The 18,436-nt window shown below is 45.7% G+C and overlaps 1 protein-coding gene across 1 annotated transcript; it reads right to left on the bottom strand.

Annotated features, from left to right (window-relative positions):
• Positions 1–9,299: 9,299 nt before the first annotated feature.
• Positions 9,300–17,565, bottom strand: LOC149273998 (uncharacterized). The gene is made up of 3 exons (XM_089505949.1): positions 17,561–17,565; positions 17,200–17,261; positions 9,300–10,515 (listed from the first exon to the last, which is right to left on the bottom strand). Exons 1-3 carry the CDS (start codon positions 17,563–17,565, stop codon positions 9,362–9,364), a joined length of 1,221 nt encoding a protein of 406 aa, XP_089362075.1. The 3' UTR covers positions 9,300–9,361.
• Positions 17,566–18,436: the final 871 nt, after the last annotated feature.

Below are 18,436 nucleotides of genomic sequence, written 5' to 3'. Positions count from 1 at the left end.
CTGCTCCTTTTTCCTCTGCCTCCTATCTGTCTCCTCTCCTGTCTCTTTGGACTGCCAGGGGACCAACAACGATGTCAGGGGCTGGGGATCAGGAGGACAGCCCAGGCATGTCCTGTGATTCCCTAAACTTGGCTAGAGAGCAACCCAGTCACTCTCTCAGCCCCTATGAAGACAAGGAGCCTGCTGCTAAGACTGCCAGGGCCAGGTCGGAGGAGGGAGAACCCTCGTCTCCGAACCTACAGGGGCCCCACTGCACCCTCCAACAAAAGGACCGGACCCGGGCCACATTGGACGACTCAGAACAGGGTGTGAGTACTACCCCCACCCAACTGCCCCCCCCCCCCGCTGCAAGCATTGCCACCGGAGCTCTCCTCCATAATCGCTTCCCTCATCTCCTTCCAAGCTGCAGCTTTATCTGGCCAACAGCCCTGTCCTGCAGCCCTTCCCCTCTCTCTGGGGATGACTGCCACCATTTCAGACCACCGGAGACAGCCTTCCCTCCCTACCTCTCAGCCAGCTCCAGTCCAGTGCATCCCTGCCTCTGCCCAGAGAGCCCCAACCAGGACAAGGTCTTCCTCTTCCTCCTCTCCAGTTGCCCGCTCTTCCCTGGATTCCATCCCTCCCTCTGAAAGGGGAAAATTCACCCCCAGAAAAACTGCCCTCAAGCCTCCCAAAAAGGGCGGGAAAAGTCTCCCGGGCTCCTCTGCAGCTGCTGCTAAGACAAAAACTAAGCGACCAGCGCCACCTACTGGCCAACAGCACAAATCAAAAAGGCCCAAAGCCTCCATTATTCTGCATTCTGCTGATGATGAGGATGATGCAGAGGACCTTTCAAACAAATTATCTCACAGTGAAGAGGGCTTACTCACCCTTGACGAATTATCTGTTGATGATGATGATGGAGAAGATCCCACACCCTCCTCCAGCAGACTTTTCCCCCAAGAGGACTTTCAAATCCTGTTGAAAAAAGCAATAAAAACTCTTGAGTTGCCTATAAATGCCACCATCCCTCAAACTCAAGACACAGACCTTCCCCAGGGAAAGGGCGACTCCTTCCCACAACCTGGGCCCCCTTCTATCGAGGTCCCCTTTACTTCAGATTTTATGAAGGTTATTAGGGAAGAGTGGTCTAAGCCAGCCACAGCCAGACCAAATCCTCAATCATTCAAAAATTTTTATAACCTTCCCCAATCGGTCATGTCAAAGCTCCAAGTCCCCTTGGTTGATGCTCCCGTTGCAGCTTTGACCACGTCCGCGGTCTACTGCAAAGATGGAGACGATGCCCTAAAAAACCACGAAGACAAAAGAGCCGATTCGGCCTTAAGAAAATCATTTGATGCCTCCTCCACAGCCATCAGGGCTTCATCTACTGTCTCCATTCTCTCCAGGGCCGCTTTTACTTGGGCTAGAGACCTTATCCAAGAAGTACCTAAGGGCAACATTAAATTACGCCAGGGCATCAATAAACTTCTCAAGGTGTTGGCTTTTTCTTCTGATGCTTCTCTTGACATCATGCAACTAAGTGCCAGGGCTCAAGCAGCATCTGTCCCAGTAAGGAGACAGATTTGGCTAAAAAATTGGACGGTTGATGCCAAGTCCAAACAAAACCTCACCATGGCCCCCTTCAGCGGACAAAAACTATTTGGAGACGCACTCGAACCCGTCCTCATAGAAACCAAGGACAAGAAAAAAGCCTTACCTTCACTACCCAAAAGAGATGAAAAGCGATCCTTTCGCCAGGGACAGGGTTCCTTTCGCTCATACAAAAACAATCAATCTTCCTTTCGTTCCAGAGACCCTAGGTCCAACAAAAATCAGTGGTCTGACCAAAAGCCATATGGCCGACAACAATACCACTCCCGAGGATTCGGAAGGCCTAACAACTCTTCCAACCAACAACAGGGGCCATCTATCTCCAATCAAAACCGTAATTCCCACAGAGAATGACTGGCCGCCACACCTAGTGGGTGGCAGACTTCTACACTTCGCCCACATTTGGGAAGCCTCAACTGCAGACAAATGGGTTCTCACCACACTGAGACACGGTTATCTGATAGACTTTTACAACCTTCCTCACGACCACTTTGTTCCATCACCGATGTCTCAACGTCACAAAAAACATAAGTTGATGTTACAAGCCATAGATCACCTACTACAAATTGGAGCGATAGAACAAGTTCCATCTTCAGAAATATACAAAGGTTGCTACTCTATTTTGTTCATTGTACCAAAAAAGGACGGGTCATGGAGGGCTGTACTGGACCTAAAATGGGTCAACAAATTTGTCAGAAAACGTCGTTTCCGTATGGAAACTCTAAAGACCATCCTAGAGGCCATCAGACCTCACGACTTTCTTTGTTCTCTAGATTTAACTCAAGCCTACCTTCATGTTCCTGTTCACCCTCTCCACCGCCGATTTCTGAGATTCTCCTACCACCACAACCATTACCAATACAAGGCCCTTCCATTTGGCCTCTCATCAGCTCCTCGGGTTTTTACAAAGATCATGATATCGCTGGTGGCCCATTGGAGACTACAGGGAATCCACGTCCATCCTTATTTGGACGACATCTTAATTCGCTCACCATCACTCCAACAAGGCCGTCAGGATGTCCATCTGGTCCTATCCTCATTGACAAGACATGGTTTTCTGGTCAATCGTGGGAAGAGCCACCTAGAGCCTTGCCAACATATTCTCCACCTCGGGGCGATCATCGATACCCTACACGGCAAGGTATACCTCTCACCAGAAAGAATAAACAAACTTCGTCAGACCATCAACCTCGTGTCCCGCTCTCACTCGACAAACCTTTTACTCCTGGCGAGATTACAAGGCTTAATGATATCAACGATAGACTGCACACCCTGGGCCCGATTTCACTCAAGGCCTCTTCAGTGGTTTCTCCTTCCTCACCAAAAACACATATCCTCAAAGGTCAACAAACGACTGATACTTCCTCACAGAGTCAGACACTCCCTCCTTTGGTGGACTTCTCCCAATCTCAAAACAGGTCGGCCACTCTGGCCTCCTCAAGAACTACAACTGATGACAGATGCCAGTCTGCGGGGCTGGGGAGCCACACTCAACAACTCCTATACACAGGGAAGATGGTCCGTCCAAGAACAAAGCCACAACATAAATCTCCTAGAACTCAGAGCGGTGCGCCTGGCTCTTCTACAATTCTCATCCCTGGTCAAAGGACAACCAGTGTTGATTCGGACAGACAACATGTCAACAAAAGCCCACATAAATCGACAAGGAGGCACAAGATCAAAGTCTCTAATGAGCGAGACAGAGCTTCTTTTCAAGTGGTCACAAACAAATCTCCTCTCGATAAGATCAGAACACATCAAGGGGACTCTAAATACGAGAGCCGACTGGCTCAGCAGACAGGACATAGACCAGTCAGAGTGGCAGCTACATCCCCAAGTCTTTCACATGGTGACACACAAGCTCGGAACGCCCCTGGTAGATCTCTTCGCATCGCCCATAAACAATCAACTGCCACGCTTCTTCTCTCGGTTCCTAACTCAAGGAGCGGAACAAATGGACGCTCTACATGCCCCATGGCCAGACGGGATTCTATATGCCTTCCCTCCAACGTCCATGATCAACAAGTGCCTAAAAAAGGCAAGAAAAGAAAGAGCGACAATAATTCTAATAGCCCCATACTGGCCAAGAAGACCATGGTTCTCAGAGATCCTGACAATGGCTCAAGAGTCTCTCAAGCTCCCGCTTCGCCCAGACCTTCTATCCCAGGGTCAGTTTCACCATCCAGATCCAGCCTGGCTCAACCTTCACGCTTGGAGGTTGAACGCCAAAATATGATAAAACAAGGGCTCACGTCTAGGGTGATAGACACCATCATCAATGCTAGACGACCTTCCACCAGACAAATATACGAATATTCTTTCAGATCATTTGCCCGTTAGTGTAAGCTAAACAAACTTAACCCACTCAAGGCATCTGTGAGCTCTCTACTTTCTTACCTCCAAGAAGGACTTGATAAAGGTCTTAAGCCCAACACTCTCAAAAGACAGGTCTCTGCCATCACGTCTGCTTTTCCTCAAAAACACGCTAACAAACTGTCCAACAACTACTATGTCAGAAGGTTTCTTCGAGCAGCCACTCTCATCCGACCTCCCACAGTACACAGATACCCTAACTGGGACCTACACAAGGTACTTTCGGCTCTTACCAAAGCTCCGTTTCAACCACTAAAAGACATAGACTTAAAATTCCTTACCTGGAAGGTTCTATTCCTCACAGCCATCACCTCGGCCAAGAGAGTCTCAGAACTTGGCGCCCTGTCCATACGCAAAGAGCTCTGCGTGTTCAGAGAAGACTCTGTGTTGCTAAGACTAGATCCAACGTTTATAACCAAGATAAACTCTACATTCCACAGGTCCCAAGATATCATCCTACCTTCTTTTTGCCCTCAACCCAAAAAAGACTTGGAAAAGACCTGGCATACACTGGATGTTCGGAGGGCTCTCCGCACTTATATTAATAGAACTAAAAGGTTCCGTTTGACTGACAGCCTTTTTATCTCGTTCCACAAAAATTCCATGGGAAAAAAGGTGTCCGTTTCTACACTTTCTCGATGGATCAGGTCCTGCATATCCATGTGTTATACAGATTCTACAAAGCCTCTTCCTGGAACTGTTTTCGCTCATTCTACACGTAGTGCTTCAACCTCGGCGGCACTCTCCACTAATGCCTCTCTAGAAGAGATCTGCAGGGCAGCTACATGGTCCTCGACATCTACCTTTGTCCGACATTACCGCCTGGACTCCTTCCAGTCATCTGAGGCGGCTTTTGGAAGAAGGGTACTACAGGCTGTAGTACCTCATTAACTCAATCTCCTTCTTCCCACCCTTATTTTTGGGGAGCTATGCCATATCCCATACATCAAGGATGCCTTCTCTCCATCACTGGAAAAATAAACATTGGCTTACCTGGTGAGATGTTTGTTTTAAGCGATGGAGACGAAGGCATCCTCCCCTCCCTCTGATTGGTCTTGATCTCCTGGCACCCAGTTTTTGAGGTCAACCATTAGTGTTTTTTCTCGTCACATTGGACGTTTACAGTTTTTTGGTTACTGGGTCTTTTTCAGATGCCCTAAAATTTGGTTCTTAGTTGTTTGAGAGTTCTTAGAAACTTTCCTTCTCTAGGCTGTTACATTAACTGAAACTTGCTTTGGGGGTTAGTCCTATCCTGTGGACACGCCTCTAAAGTTTTGTCTACTTCCTGCCTGACCTAGAGCGAGCCACAGGGTCTAACCCATACATCAAGGATGCCTTCGTCTCCATCGCTTAAAACAAACATCTCACCAGGTAAGCCAATGTTTATTTTCTGCACTTGTGTCTCCAGTTCCTCTTTCCTCCACACAGAACGCCGGGGGAGGCGTCACAGGGAGGCCATGCGGAGTCCACCTCGCCCGGAGGAGGAAGACAATGGGTGTCCACGCCATCACCCTGAAGGTTGGCTTATGAAAATATATATACACATGTATGTAAGTACGTGTGTGTGAACATGCACATGTTCAGACAGATATCTATGGATATGTATGCAAAGATGTGTTCTATGCAAGATTTATGTTTAGAGACTTGAAACTGTTATGAGTTGCCTTCAGGCACCAGAGCTCATTTCTACAGCCAGTAGGTGTTCAGATTAAGGTATAAGTCTGAGTGCGCTTAGACAGAGATGCATCCACATATATACATATATGCATACATCCATCTGTTGTTGTCCATTGTTCTGGTTCCTTGTTCCAGGTGATGCTGGAGAAGAGACCCTGCCTCCAGCAGAACCAAAGGCTGCTGGCAATGAGCGAGAGGGACTCCTTGCCCAATGCATCGCCAGGGACGTAGCCAGGATTTTAGGAAGGGGGGGGGGTCCAGACTAAGTGCCACCATTATAATGAGGCTTGGTTGCAGCGGCGCAGCAGCAAACACCATTCATTTTTCTAATGGAAGGGGTGGGGGTTCCGGACCCCAAGATCCCCCCCTTGGCTACGTCCCTGGCATCGCTCACCTGGAGGGCCAGCACTAAGAAGATAAGTCCCCTCACCTTCACAAAGGCCCCATTCCCACTTGCTCATTTGCCCTGGATGAACTGGGCAGATCCGGGTGCCCCCATATCGAATCTCCCCGGAAACAAATTCCTACTACCTTTACCTCAATCGGGGTAATCTACCCCGTGAACTTGACCCGATCATGACTGGGTTCATATTTGCCGGCGGCAGGGAAGAGCCGGTTGTTTTCAAAAAGAAAGGGTCAATAGTCCGCTTTCAGAAAAAACGCGCTAAGGGGGATTTGCCCTGGATCTATTGCGCAAGCCCCTGATCAAGTTGTGTTAAAATCGGTGCAAGTGTGAACTTCCAACTTTTAAACCAGTTTGGGAACTGGGATAAAATGTAGTCTTAATGGCCCCTACATTTAAGGGTGAAGGGAGCAAGAAACAACAAGCAAAGCCGCTCTAAACACTTCCTTTTACCATTGCGGCGTTGGAGCATGTTGCCACCCTCGAACTGTCAATGGCTCAACTGCAGCAAGGCCAGAAGCAGCACAGAATGTGGCTATACAACTCGGTGTGTGGCACTCCCCACAACAATGATGTGGGTCTTCCTTTTTTATTTTCAAAAATGTTTATTACACTGAGATATTCCCATGATAGTATTTAAATTACTAAATATTGACCAAATATTAACTATTATTTTAACGGAATGTTATCACCCTTTTCTTCAAATGTTTTAAGACAACTCCATTCCATTTCTAAATCTTCTTTTGATTTCCCTCTTAGTAAGGCAGATACTATATCCATATTTCTAGCTTCATATATCTTAATCAATCAGTCTTTGATACAAGGATTAATAGTACATTTCCAAACATGAGCAAATAAGATCCTTGCACATGAGACCATATATAATATAATTCTATTGCATTTTACTGACTTTATGTTGTGTGTCATGTTTGGTAAAAATAAATGTGGTTCAAAGGGAATATTTATATCAAGAATGTTTTGGATGCTTCCATGAATCCTTTGCCAGAATCCTTGAGCTTTAATGCATGTCCACCAATATGAAAGAAGCCTCCCTCGGGTTGCCCGCATTTCCAGCACTTAGTATTGCCAGCTTTGTATATCTGGTGAATTTTTTGGGGGGTTAGATACCACCTGTATAACATTTTGATATCATTTTCTTTATAGTTTTGGCACAGAGTGAATATATTTCTCCCTTTCCATTATTTTCCCCATTCCTCTATAGTTATAGTTTTATTTATATCACATGCCCATCTTACCATGCTGTGTTTAATAATTTCATCTTCTAGATCTCTTTCTTTTAATAGTTCATAATATTTGGATATGTGTTTACCTTTTTTGTCCATCATAATTTTATCTATTTCATTGTTATCCATCGTTAACCCAGGAGCTTTACTGTCTGCCTTAAAACGATTGTTTAATTGGTTGTATAAAAACCAATCCTTCATGTTTCCTTTTTCATTAAGTTCTTCCATAGATTTCATATTGTATTTTCCTTCTTGTGTTTTATTTATTAAATCTCCGTATCTTAGCCATGGTATATCTTTGTCCTTTGTTCTATTGTAATAGGCTTCTTGCAATGACACTCAAAATAAATGTCTCATTTTATACCATACTTTAAGCAATGATCTTCTTATAACATGATGGTTAAAAGTATTATTATCTTTTGGTTTTCTATACCACATATATGCATGTATACCAAGATTCAGGTTAGCTTTTTCTATATTCAATAAAGTCTTGTTTTCTAATTTGAACCATTCTTCTAACCATTTGAGACAAGCTGCATAATAATAATACAGCTTAAAGTTTGGTAAGTTACATCCCCCCTTGAAGCAAAGATCATTTACTAAGGCAACCATAACAGTTTCGACTCCGTATCCCATCCTGAAGCCAGTTTGAAATGGGTCCAGATAATCTGTCTCATCCAAGACTGCTTGGAGATGAAGAGCAACTGTCCTCAAAATTATGTTGGTTAGAAATGGAAAACGGGAGACCGGTCTGTAATTGTTCATGTCCAAGGGATCTAGGGAGGGCTTTCCCATAAACGGCCGTAACACTGCTTCTTTTAAGCATGATGGAAAATAGCCCTAACTAAGAGATGTATCTATGATATATTTCAGGTGATATAAAAAGGGCAAGGGTTGGGAGGGCAGGTTCTCCTCTTCACACTTCCAAGGAGCTTGGCCACATCCTCAGTATTCAGATTCAAATTGATCCAGTATGATCTTACTCATGGACACCTCACTTATAGCCTCCGCAATAATGCTGACGTCCAATTTGGCTCTTATCTGAGAGACATTATCTGTGAAATAGTCATTTAAAGCATCATAGTTAGTTATGGAAGGCTCTAGTAATGGGTTCCGGGGGGAAGGTGCCTGAAACAGGTCCCAAATCCCCCCCCCCCAACTTCAGCAGTCCCTTTATGCTTCTCTTCCCTTGGCACTTTCATTCCTTTCAGATGCCCCAAAGACCCCTTCTCAGCATGCGCAGGGATTGTAAGGCCTTTGCTGCTGCTGCTGCTGCTTATTCCGCTGGCGGCCTTTGGAAGAAGGGAAGGACTACGGCCTTTTTTCCTTCCTTCCGAAATGGAGCCCAAGCTGCAGAGCTGGACTCAGGAGGGAAAGGCTGGGAAGGCTCTGCTTTGTACATATAGCGCTGTCTCTCTGAGTATATATGTGTGTTTGCCTCTGTTTTTATGGCTGGGAATGGAGCTGAGGGCTGAGGAGAGAAGAAAGGGTACATTTTGTGCAAATGCAGAATTTCTGTACCCCAATGAGTCCAGTGTGTTGAAACAACAAAAACTTTATTGCAAACACATAATCAGAAATTCAGTGTTTAAGTCAGAGCTGCCCTCCCCAAACCAAACATTAAAACCCCAAAACCTAAAACATCACACTCGTCCAAACCTGGCCCCCACCTCCAATTCCCACAGTCTATGTCCCACAGATAACAAGGCCCCCTTTGCATTCCCACAAACTAGCCCTTTCTGTTAATACCTGTCCCCAACTTTCTTCAGCCAACATCGAACAAATTCCAAATGCTATCATTCCCATAACTATTCTAACCAGCTGCAGCCAATCCCACCCATCTGTTTAACTAACCTATTCCACCACCATGATCCCCACTCAAATTTATAAACGAAAGCAATAATCTATAATAAAGGCAATTAAAACCTCAAAATAACAAAATATAATTGAAAAACATAAACAGGCATATGGACACACAAACCTAACACACGAAATCACAAGGGCTTTTTCTTATCACCACAAGATTTAAAATACATTCTTTGTTTTGCTTCTTGATAAATATAATGTTAGTTCATTTCTGGAATTTGTGTGGCTTCTCTCCTGTGTGGACTCTCTGATGTCTCACTAGGTGTGACTTCGAAGAAAAACATTTCCCACAATGCTGGCATTTGTGTGGCCTCTCTCCTGTGTGGACTCTCTGATGTGTCACTAGGTTTGACTTGGAAGAAAAACATTTCCCACAATGCTGGCATTTGTGTGGCCTCTCTCCTGTGTGGACTCTCTGATGTGTCACTAGGTGTGACTTCGAAGAAAAACATTTCCCACAATGCTGGCATTTGTGTGGCCTCTCTCCTGTGTGGACTCTCTGATGTGCCAAGAGGTATGACTTGGAAGAAAAACATTTCCAACAACGCTGGCATTTGTATGGCTTCACTCCTGTGTGGACTCTCTGATGTCTCACTAAGTGTGACTTCGTAGAAATACATTTCCCACAATGCTGGCATTTGTATGGCTTCTCTCCTGTGTGGACTCTCTGATGTGCCAATAGAGATGACTTGGAAGAAAAACATTTCCCACAATGCTGGCATTTGTATGGCTTCTCTCCTGTGTGGACTCTCTGATGTGCCAAGAGGTATGACTTGGAAGAAAAACATTTCCAACAACGCTGGCATTTGTATGGCTTCTCTCCTGTGTGGACTCTCTGATGTCTCACTAAGTGTGACTTCGTAGAAGAACATTTCCCACAATGCTGGCATTTGTATGGCTTCTCTCCTGTGTGGACTCTCTGATGTGCCAATAGAGATGACTTGGAAGAAAAACATTTCCCACAATGCTGGCATTTGTTTGGGTTCTCTCCTGTGTGGACTGTCTGATGTGCCAATAGGTATGACTTGGAAGAAAAACATTTCCCACAATGCTGGCATTTGTATGGCTTCTCTCCTGTGTGAACTCTCTGATGTGCCAATAGGTATGACTTGGAAGAAAAACATTTCCAACAACGCTGGCATTTGTATGGCTTCTCTCCTGTGTGAACTCTCTGATGTGCCAATAGGTATGACTTGGAAGAAAAACCTTTCCCACAATGCTGACATTTGTATGGCTTCTCTCCTGTGTGGACTCTCTGATGTCTCACTACGTGTGCCTTTGAAGAAAAACATTTCCCACAATGCTGGCATTTGTATGGCTTCTCTCCTGTGTGGACTCTCTTGTGGCTGACAAATTCTTCTGTAAAGGAGGACAATGACAGACAAGACTGAATCTCAGTGTTAAGAGAGGAAAATGTTGCCCCAAGATTTAGCCCCACGTTCATCCCTCCCTATTTGAGATTAAATTAATAATGTTGGTGTGAGTGACCTGAGCATGACCCTGTTCTGGATGCCCCAAATCCATATAATGACTGTATCCTTACTCAGAGCTACCAAAGAAGAAATTGAAGGGGAACTGTCATGAGGAAATCAGTAGAAGCAGATAGTCAGGCATTTGAAAAATATTCTAATATATATATGTAAAAATACTTTGATTGAAAAGTGGCATCATTTCCTGTGAGACTGCCATAGAGTGTTGAGTCAGAGCACATGGCATGATGCAAACTAACTGTAGAGGATGCTTCATGCTGTGTGTCACCAGGAGATGACTCACAACCAATACAGTATACAGCTCACATGCGGATTGATGTGGGTTGGAGTTGTGTGTACAAGAGATTGTGAAGTTGATGAAAGTCAGAGAGGAAAACTGGTAAATATTTGTTTTATGTTGCAACTGAAGATAAACAACCTCCAAGGACTTGGAGGAAATCAACTGTGGCTGTGAGTTATTTTTATGTGTGGAAAGTGGTTAATGCATTGCCAATGCCTATATCTAGAGATTTGCTACTGTACTCTGCTATGTTATTATTGAACTCTGGGAGTGTTGCCTTCAGACTGTGCTATACATTGGCTTTGAATGGGTCCAGAATTCAGAGCCAAGAAGGACCTGAGAGCCAGTGTGATAATCCTCTTTGGCTGAAGTATTTCCACCAAGCACCCATTTAATTTAATTCAGTTTCAGACAATTCTTTCCCCACCCAGGAAACATCCTAAAGCAATTTAAACCTTTTTGAATGCTCAGTTTCTGCCCCCAAGCAACAATTTCAGTATAAATATCAGCCCCAACTGGCTGTTCTTCAGCATCAGTCCAGTTGCAGACTTACACTCCGTTGGTTTACATTGCTAAACACCTCACTACACTCACCAGCCTCACTTGCTATAGCAGTTACTGACTTCTCTCCCCATTCTGGACCCACAGCAATTGGAATCAAGATCCATCTAGGTAATGTATTACCATTAGCAAAGCCTTACACTATTCACCACTCCCACCTTTGTTACCTAGTTCTTGCATGTGGTGCGTGAACACCTATATGTGTATATGTGTGTGTGCGTGCATGTATTTTGCTTTCCCACTAAATAAAACACAAAAGCCTATTTGAAACGCCTCTGGAGTTCTGTGTGCTTCTGGGCCTGGTATAGTTGGGATGAATCCCGAGGTCACTGTTGCCTCAATCTCTCCTTTGAGCTAAGTATGAAATTCCCCTAAAAGCATAGCACTTGTGGGTGTCCTCCCCAGACTCCAGCATTTCGAGTGACAAAGGGCCTCTGGAATCAACCACAGAGCTAAGAAAGCTCAGGTTGGAAAAGAAACAATAGAGAAAAAGGAATTTTTGTGATACCCTTTCCTCTCTTCATAGACATTGCTCATAATTGCTAAATGGAACCCTTAATATGTATGAAAACAAGGGCCTGATTTCAAGTTCATTTCCTAAATTCAGTGTTCTACATGGGGCCACATTTGTACCAAGTTTGGAAGCTTCAGTGAGTTGAAAACGTGGCAGCTAGATTGGTCACCTGAACATCTAGGTCAGACCATATAACACCAGTATCCCTACATTGGCTGCCAATTAGCTTCCGGGCGCAATACCAAGCGTTGCTTATTACCTTTAAAGCCCTACATGGCTTGGGCCTGAGCTACTTGAGGGAAGGCCTCTCCCTACACCATCCGCCCCACACTCTCAGAACATCTGGGAAGAATCTATTAGATTAACCAAAGGTCAGGCTAAGAACAACTTCTCACAGAGCATACACAGCCATGGCCCCCAAGTTATGGAACAACTTGCCGGAGGAGATCCGTCTTAACACCACCTTGGATGCTTTCAAGAAAGGACTTAAGACGGATCCCTTCCGGCAGGCTTACTCAGCTGACCTCTTGTAAAGAACTTAAGGGAAAATCCCACTTCTGATCACAACTGTGCATTTTAAATGATGTTTTTATTTGTCCCAAATTGAGTTTTAAGCATTTTGTTGTTTTACTGTGTGTAAATTGGATGCTATTGTTGTTTTGTGGCTATTTTACGGTTGTAATACCACCTCGCTCCATTGAGAGAGGCGGGTAAATACAAATAAAACTTATTATTATTATCAGTATAATCTGTGAGGTTGGTGGCTGCCTCCCAATCCCCAAGGCCCCTCTCCTGGTCCTTCCCAGAGGTCCCTTTCTCTCCGCACAGAGCTAGGCGATCCTGGCTTTGCTCCTGCCTCCCCCTCCTGACTCCCATAGGCCTAGAATCATAGAGATGGAAGAGACTACAAGGACTATCCAGTCCAACCACATTCTGCCATGTAGGAATCAAAGCATCCCTGACAGATGGCCATCCAGCCTCTGTTTGAAGATCTCTAAGAAAGGAGACTCCACCAAAATCTCAGAGGGAGTTTGTTCCATTGTCGAACAGACCTTACTGTTAGGAAGTTCCTTCTAATGTTGAAGTGGAATATCTTTTACTGCCGTTTGCATCCGTTGTTCCGTGTTCCAGTCTCTGGAGCAGCAGAAAACAAGCTTGACATTACTTCAAATATTTAAACAGGGCTATCATATAACCTCTTAACCTTCTCTTCTCCAGGCTAACCATCCCTAGTTACCCAAGTCGTTCCTCATAGTTTCCAAATCCTGCACCATTTTAGTCGCCCTCCTTTGGACATGCTCCAGTTTCTCCACATCCTTTTTGAATTGTGGTGCCCAGAACTGGACACAATATTCCAGGTGAGGCCTGACCAAAGCAGAATACCATGGCACTATTACTTCCCTTGATCCTGACACTATACTTCTATTGATGCGACCTAAAATCGCATTGGCCTTGTTAGCTGCCACATCACACTGTTGACGCATGTTCAACTTGTGGTTTACTTGGACTCCTAGATCCCTTTCACACGTAGTTTCATTCAGCCAGGTGTCCCCCATCTTATATCTGTGCAGTTCATCTCCCTCTTAAGCCTGATCCCCTTCCCTTTCTCCCTCCGCTCTCCAACCTTCTTTCTTGCCCATCTGCACTGCTTCAGTATTTCACCTTCACCATCTCTTTCCTGCCTTTCTGTTTTTCACATTCGCTCCTTCGCTCGATCACAGACACACACCCATTTATGTGATGCATAAAAGGGACACTTAAAGGTTCATTTGTTGAGAAAGGCAGGATAATCCATATACAAATTACTCATTGGGAAAGGCAAAGCAAGGGGCCTGGGTCCTGGACTTCTGTTTTGGTGAGGATCAAGCACCAGGGAGCAGTATTAAGACATCTCTAAGACAGGGATGGGCTACTGTTGGGGATTGGGGGTGTCACATAGGCCCCCTGGGGATCTCAGGGGCAACCGCACATTGTATTGCCTTAAAATAGGAATAAAGTTTTGTGCCTCAGTATCCCATTGCATCCCTTTGGGGAAGTAAAGCAGAACCTCAAAAGGCTGGAAGAGGGCCAAAAAAGGAAACATACTCAGAGATGTGCTACCATTTCAATGAGAAATGCATTACTGGTAATCTCCATGCTGTCTTCCTACAAAATCCTAGCATTGGTGAGATATCTGGGGGCGGAACTTAGTTTCAGAATTAAAAAGTCCTTTGTTTCCACCAAAAGGTTCATTGAGAAACTCAGGCAGAAGGGTCCATTAATAAGTCTAAGCTGTCTCTGAAGTGTTTAAATCTTTTCCCTCCATCGTTAACTACCTTCACACTCCTCCCTTTTCTTCCCCTTCAGCCCCTAACCAGCCCGGCTGCCAAGGTACCTCTTGCCTTCTTCTTCCACCGTTCACAGGCGCCTCTCCCCCCTGGGGCATGTCTGCCACCCAGAGTTCAAAGACCAGGCAGTTAATAGCCTCCACAATTGCTTCCCTTCCCCAAAGCCATTCTAGGCCCCAATATCCTTACCAACTAATAATAATAATAATAATAATACGTTTTATTTATAGACCGCTATTCCTCAGTGATCATAGCGGTGTACATTAAAAATTGAATACAACACAAATACAAGGTGACAGTTAAAGGAGGGAGAAGTCTCGTCCTTCAGGCAGTCCCTGATGTTGCTGGGTCTGCCTGATCGCTCCCTCTGAGGCCGAGATGACAGTTGAGGAGGGAGGGGCCTCTTCCTTCAGGCAGTCCAAGATGTTGCTGGTCTGCCTGATGGCTCCCTCTGAGGCCGAGATGACAGTTGAGGAGGGAGGGGCCTCTTCCTTCAGGCAGTCCAAGATGTTGCTGGTCTGCCTGATGGCTCCCTCTGAGGCCGTGATGACAGTTGAGGAGGGAGGGGCCTCTTTCTTCAGGCAGTCCAAGATGTTGCTGGGTCTGCCTGATGGCTCCCTCTGAGGCCAAGATGACAGTTGAGGAGGGAGGGGCCTCTTCCTTCAGGCAGTCCAAGATGTTGCTGGGTCTGCCTGATGGCTCCCTCTGAGGCCAAGATGACAGTTGAGGAGGGAGGGGCCTCTTCCTTCAGGCAGTCCAAGATGTTGCTGGTCTGCCTGATGGCTCCCTCTGAGGCCGTGATGACAGTTGAGGAGGGAGGGGCCTCTTCCTTCAGGCAGTCCAAGATGTTGCTGGGTCTGCCTGATGGCTCCCTCTGAGGCCAAGATGACAGTTGAGGAGGGAGGGGCCTCTTCCTTCAGGCAGTCCAAGATGTTGCTGGTCTGCCTGATGGCTCCCTCTGAGGCCGAGATGACAGTTGAGGAGGGAGGGGCCTCTTCCTTCAGGCAGTCGCTGATGTTGCTGGGTCTACTTAAAACTACTAGCATTTAAACTACTAACAATCCCCCCTAAACCCCAATACTATTCTGGATGAACCACAGAACCTGCTTCTGACAATTGGCAGTTTACAATACAGTATTTAGAATCCTTATAAAGTGGAGAGCAATAGTGCCTCACTAAACTACTAATTCAAATATTCTACAGGATGTTGCTATCACAATTAAACTGCGCTTTAAAGGGATCTAGGACTCCTAGTAGACCACAAGTTGAACTTGGACCAACAGTGTGATGCAGCAGCTAAAAAGGCCAATGTGATTCTAGGTTGCATCAATATGAGTATAGTTTCTAGATCAAGGTAAGTAATAGTGAAGCTCTATTCAGCTTTGGTCAGCGTTTACTTGGAATAATCCTGTGTCCAGTTGTGGCCTCCGAAATTCAAAAAGGATGTTGACAGGTTGGAACATGCCCAGAGGAGGGCAACCAAAATGGTGAAGGATCTGGAAACCATCAAGCCCTATGAGGAGCGGCTTAGAGAGTTGGGTATGTTTACCCTGGAGAAAAGAAAATTAACAGCGGATATGATATCCATGTTTAAATGTTGGAAAGGGTTGTATTGAGGATGCAGCAAGCTTGCTTTTTGCTGCTACAGAGAAAAAGAGACACCACAGTGGATGCAAACGACAGAGAAAGAGGTTCCACCTAAACATTAGGAGGAACTTTGGGACAGTAAGAGCTCTTCGACAGTGGAATATACTTCCTTAGAGTTTGGTGGAGTTCTCTTCTTTGGAGGTCTTTAAACCAAGGCTGGATAGTGCTTGGAATGTGTATTCCTGCATGGCAGAAATGGACTGAACTGGATGGCCCTTGTTGTCTATTCGAACTCTGTGATTCTATAATGCTAATGGATTCCGGTTCCTTACCCACAGAGGCCACATTCTGATAATTCTCCATCATTATATAATTGTACATAAGTCTCTGCTTCTTCGTCAACAGTTTCCATTCATCCTCGGTGAAATATACTGCCACATCCGCAAAGGTCACCTGCAACAGAAAATAGCCCTCATCCAGAGAGTGACTAAGCTAAAGGGGAGGAAAGCACATGGTGCATCCAAATAGTATTTGATCACTTTAGAATTCAGTCCAGGAAATAAACTTTAAATTCTGTCAGCAAAATAAAAGCTACTGCCTTTGAGATCCAGTTTGTCTCGAATCTTTTAAATATTAATACACAATATAATTTAGACCATGGCTGGGATATTGATGATAGATTAGGATACTGACTATCCCAACACATACAGTACATTTACCCGACAATGAATTATGGTGCATTTAGACATTTCTTGACACATTTCAGAAGCAAACATCATTTTTAATAACAGTTCTGGGGAGCACTCTGGGCTTGAGGGCCATTGGGCCCACCCCATATTAAGATCCAGAGATGTTCTCCCATAGACCCCAATTTTTTACAGATTGTAAAAGCAAGACACATGTGGACAAGCAACCCAGAAGGCAGTAAAGATGGCCAAAGTTGTTTATGAGGAAGATCACACAAGCTAGGAAGGGCACAGCAGTTTGCCTTTGCATCAACCTCCTGGGAAGGGCCATATCCTGCCTCCTTCTTTCCTCTCCTCTCCCCACTTTTGAGTTGGTGAGGTGCAAACTCAATTGCACTCAGGAACTGAAGAGAGCTGAGAATAGGAAAATTGGTAGGAGGAGAGGGCAACCGGGAAATTTTTAAAAGCCCCTGAAGTAGTGGGGTGACACAGGATTAAGCAGGACTTTCTCTGCCAAACTGGGACAGTATCGTATCTGCTTCCTTTCATAAACTGGCCCAGCAATGACACAGATGAAGCTAATAGGATAGTGACTCACCAAAGAGCTGTTGTACCTCGGCATCCTCTTTCTGTTGGAGCCCAACTCCCTCCACTTGGCCTCTGTGTCAGCCATCAGGTGGGCAGGGGGTCCTGGTGGCCCTGCACTTGGTCACTTACAGCAAGAGAGGCCCCAAAGCCGGGTCCAAGGGGTCCGAGATTAAGTTCCTGAGAAAAGAGACCAGGGTTAGGATTGGCTTGGCAAGAAACACTGCAGCACTCAAAGACACAGAGAACAGCATCCTGCTGGTGACATACGCAGGTGACATATGCCTCCTTTGGGTCAATGCAGAGGTGGGCATCCCCTTCCTCCCATCTGGACCTAGCACAGATTCACTGCAGCTCTCATACACAACAGATACTCCATGCCTTCTTAGAGTGATGGGGGATTAAGGGATGAGGAATTGAAGAGGGCCCTGTTAATGTCCCATAGCTAGATGTGAAATGAGTGGCCATGGAGGGCAGAAGGTGACAATGCCTAGGAAGCTCCTCTGAGTCCCAGCCCTAGGAATGAGTGGCAGGAGTTAGTCCAGGGGGTTGAGGGGGCCTCCTTTCGCAAAGGGGGAGGCAAGGACTGGTGGGACCCTCCCCAGCTAGGGCCCAAAGGGAGGGTCTCTTTCCCCACTTCTCTCTCCCAGCCCCCAAAGCCCAGCCTCCCCACTGGTCCTGAGTCCCCTGCCTCCCCTTCCTTAGAGCCTCACAGGCCCCTCCCTCCCTCCCTCCCTCCCTCCCTCCCTCCCTCCCTTCCTTCCTCCCAAAATGGAGGGTCAGAGGCACAAAGGGACACACAGTCCTCTTTTTGGCCCAAGGAACCTGGCCTCCTTCTTGCTCTGGAGCCTCAGAGAGAGAAAGAGGAACCTCTGTTCTGTTGGGGCGTGTGGAAAGACGCACTGTGTCCACCACAACCACCTGCAGAGTTGAACCACATTGACAGGACGCCAGGGAGAAGGAATCTGTGGAGATGTCTGCAAAGGTATTCTGGTCAAGAAGGAAATATTCCTTCACCACTGCAAACGGCCTTCAGCTCCAGGCTTGAGAAATAACTACAGAACAAGCCTTCACTCTTCACGAGGACTTTAACCTTCGTTTGCAATATTTACAATATATATATACACAGTGTATTGGACAACCGTCTCTAATACACACTATTTACACAATCAACAATAATAACACAACCTGTGATGCAGCCACAGTAATACCATCCACAGAGAGGCAGTTGATTTCACACACCAACTGTC

This window comes from Sceloporus occidentalis, unplaced genomic scaffold, assembly GCF_023333645.1.
Source record: "Sceloporus occidentalis isolate IW3139 unplaced genomic scaffold, rSceOcc1.0.p SCAF_354, whole genome shotgun sequence".
Taxonomy (NCBI): Eukaryota; Metazoa; Chordata; class Lepidosauria; order Squamata; family Phrynosomatidae; genus Sceloporus; species Sceloporus occidentalis.
This window is presented reverse-complemented; position numbering and strand designations above follow the sequence as displayed.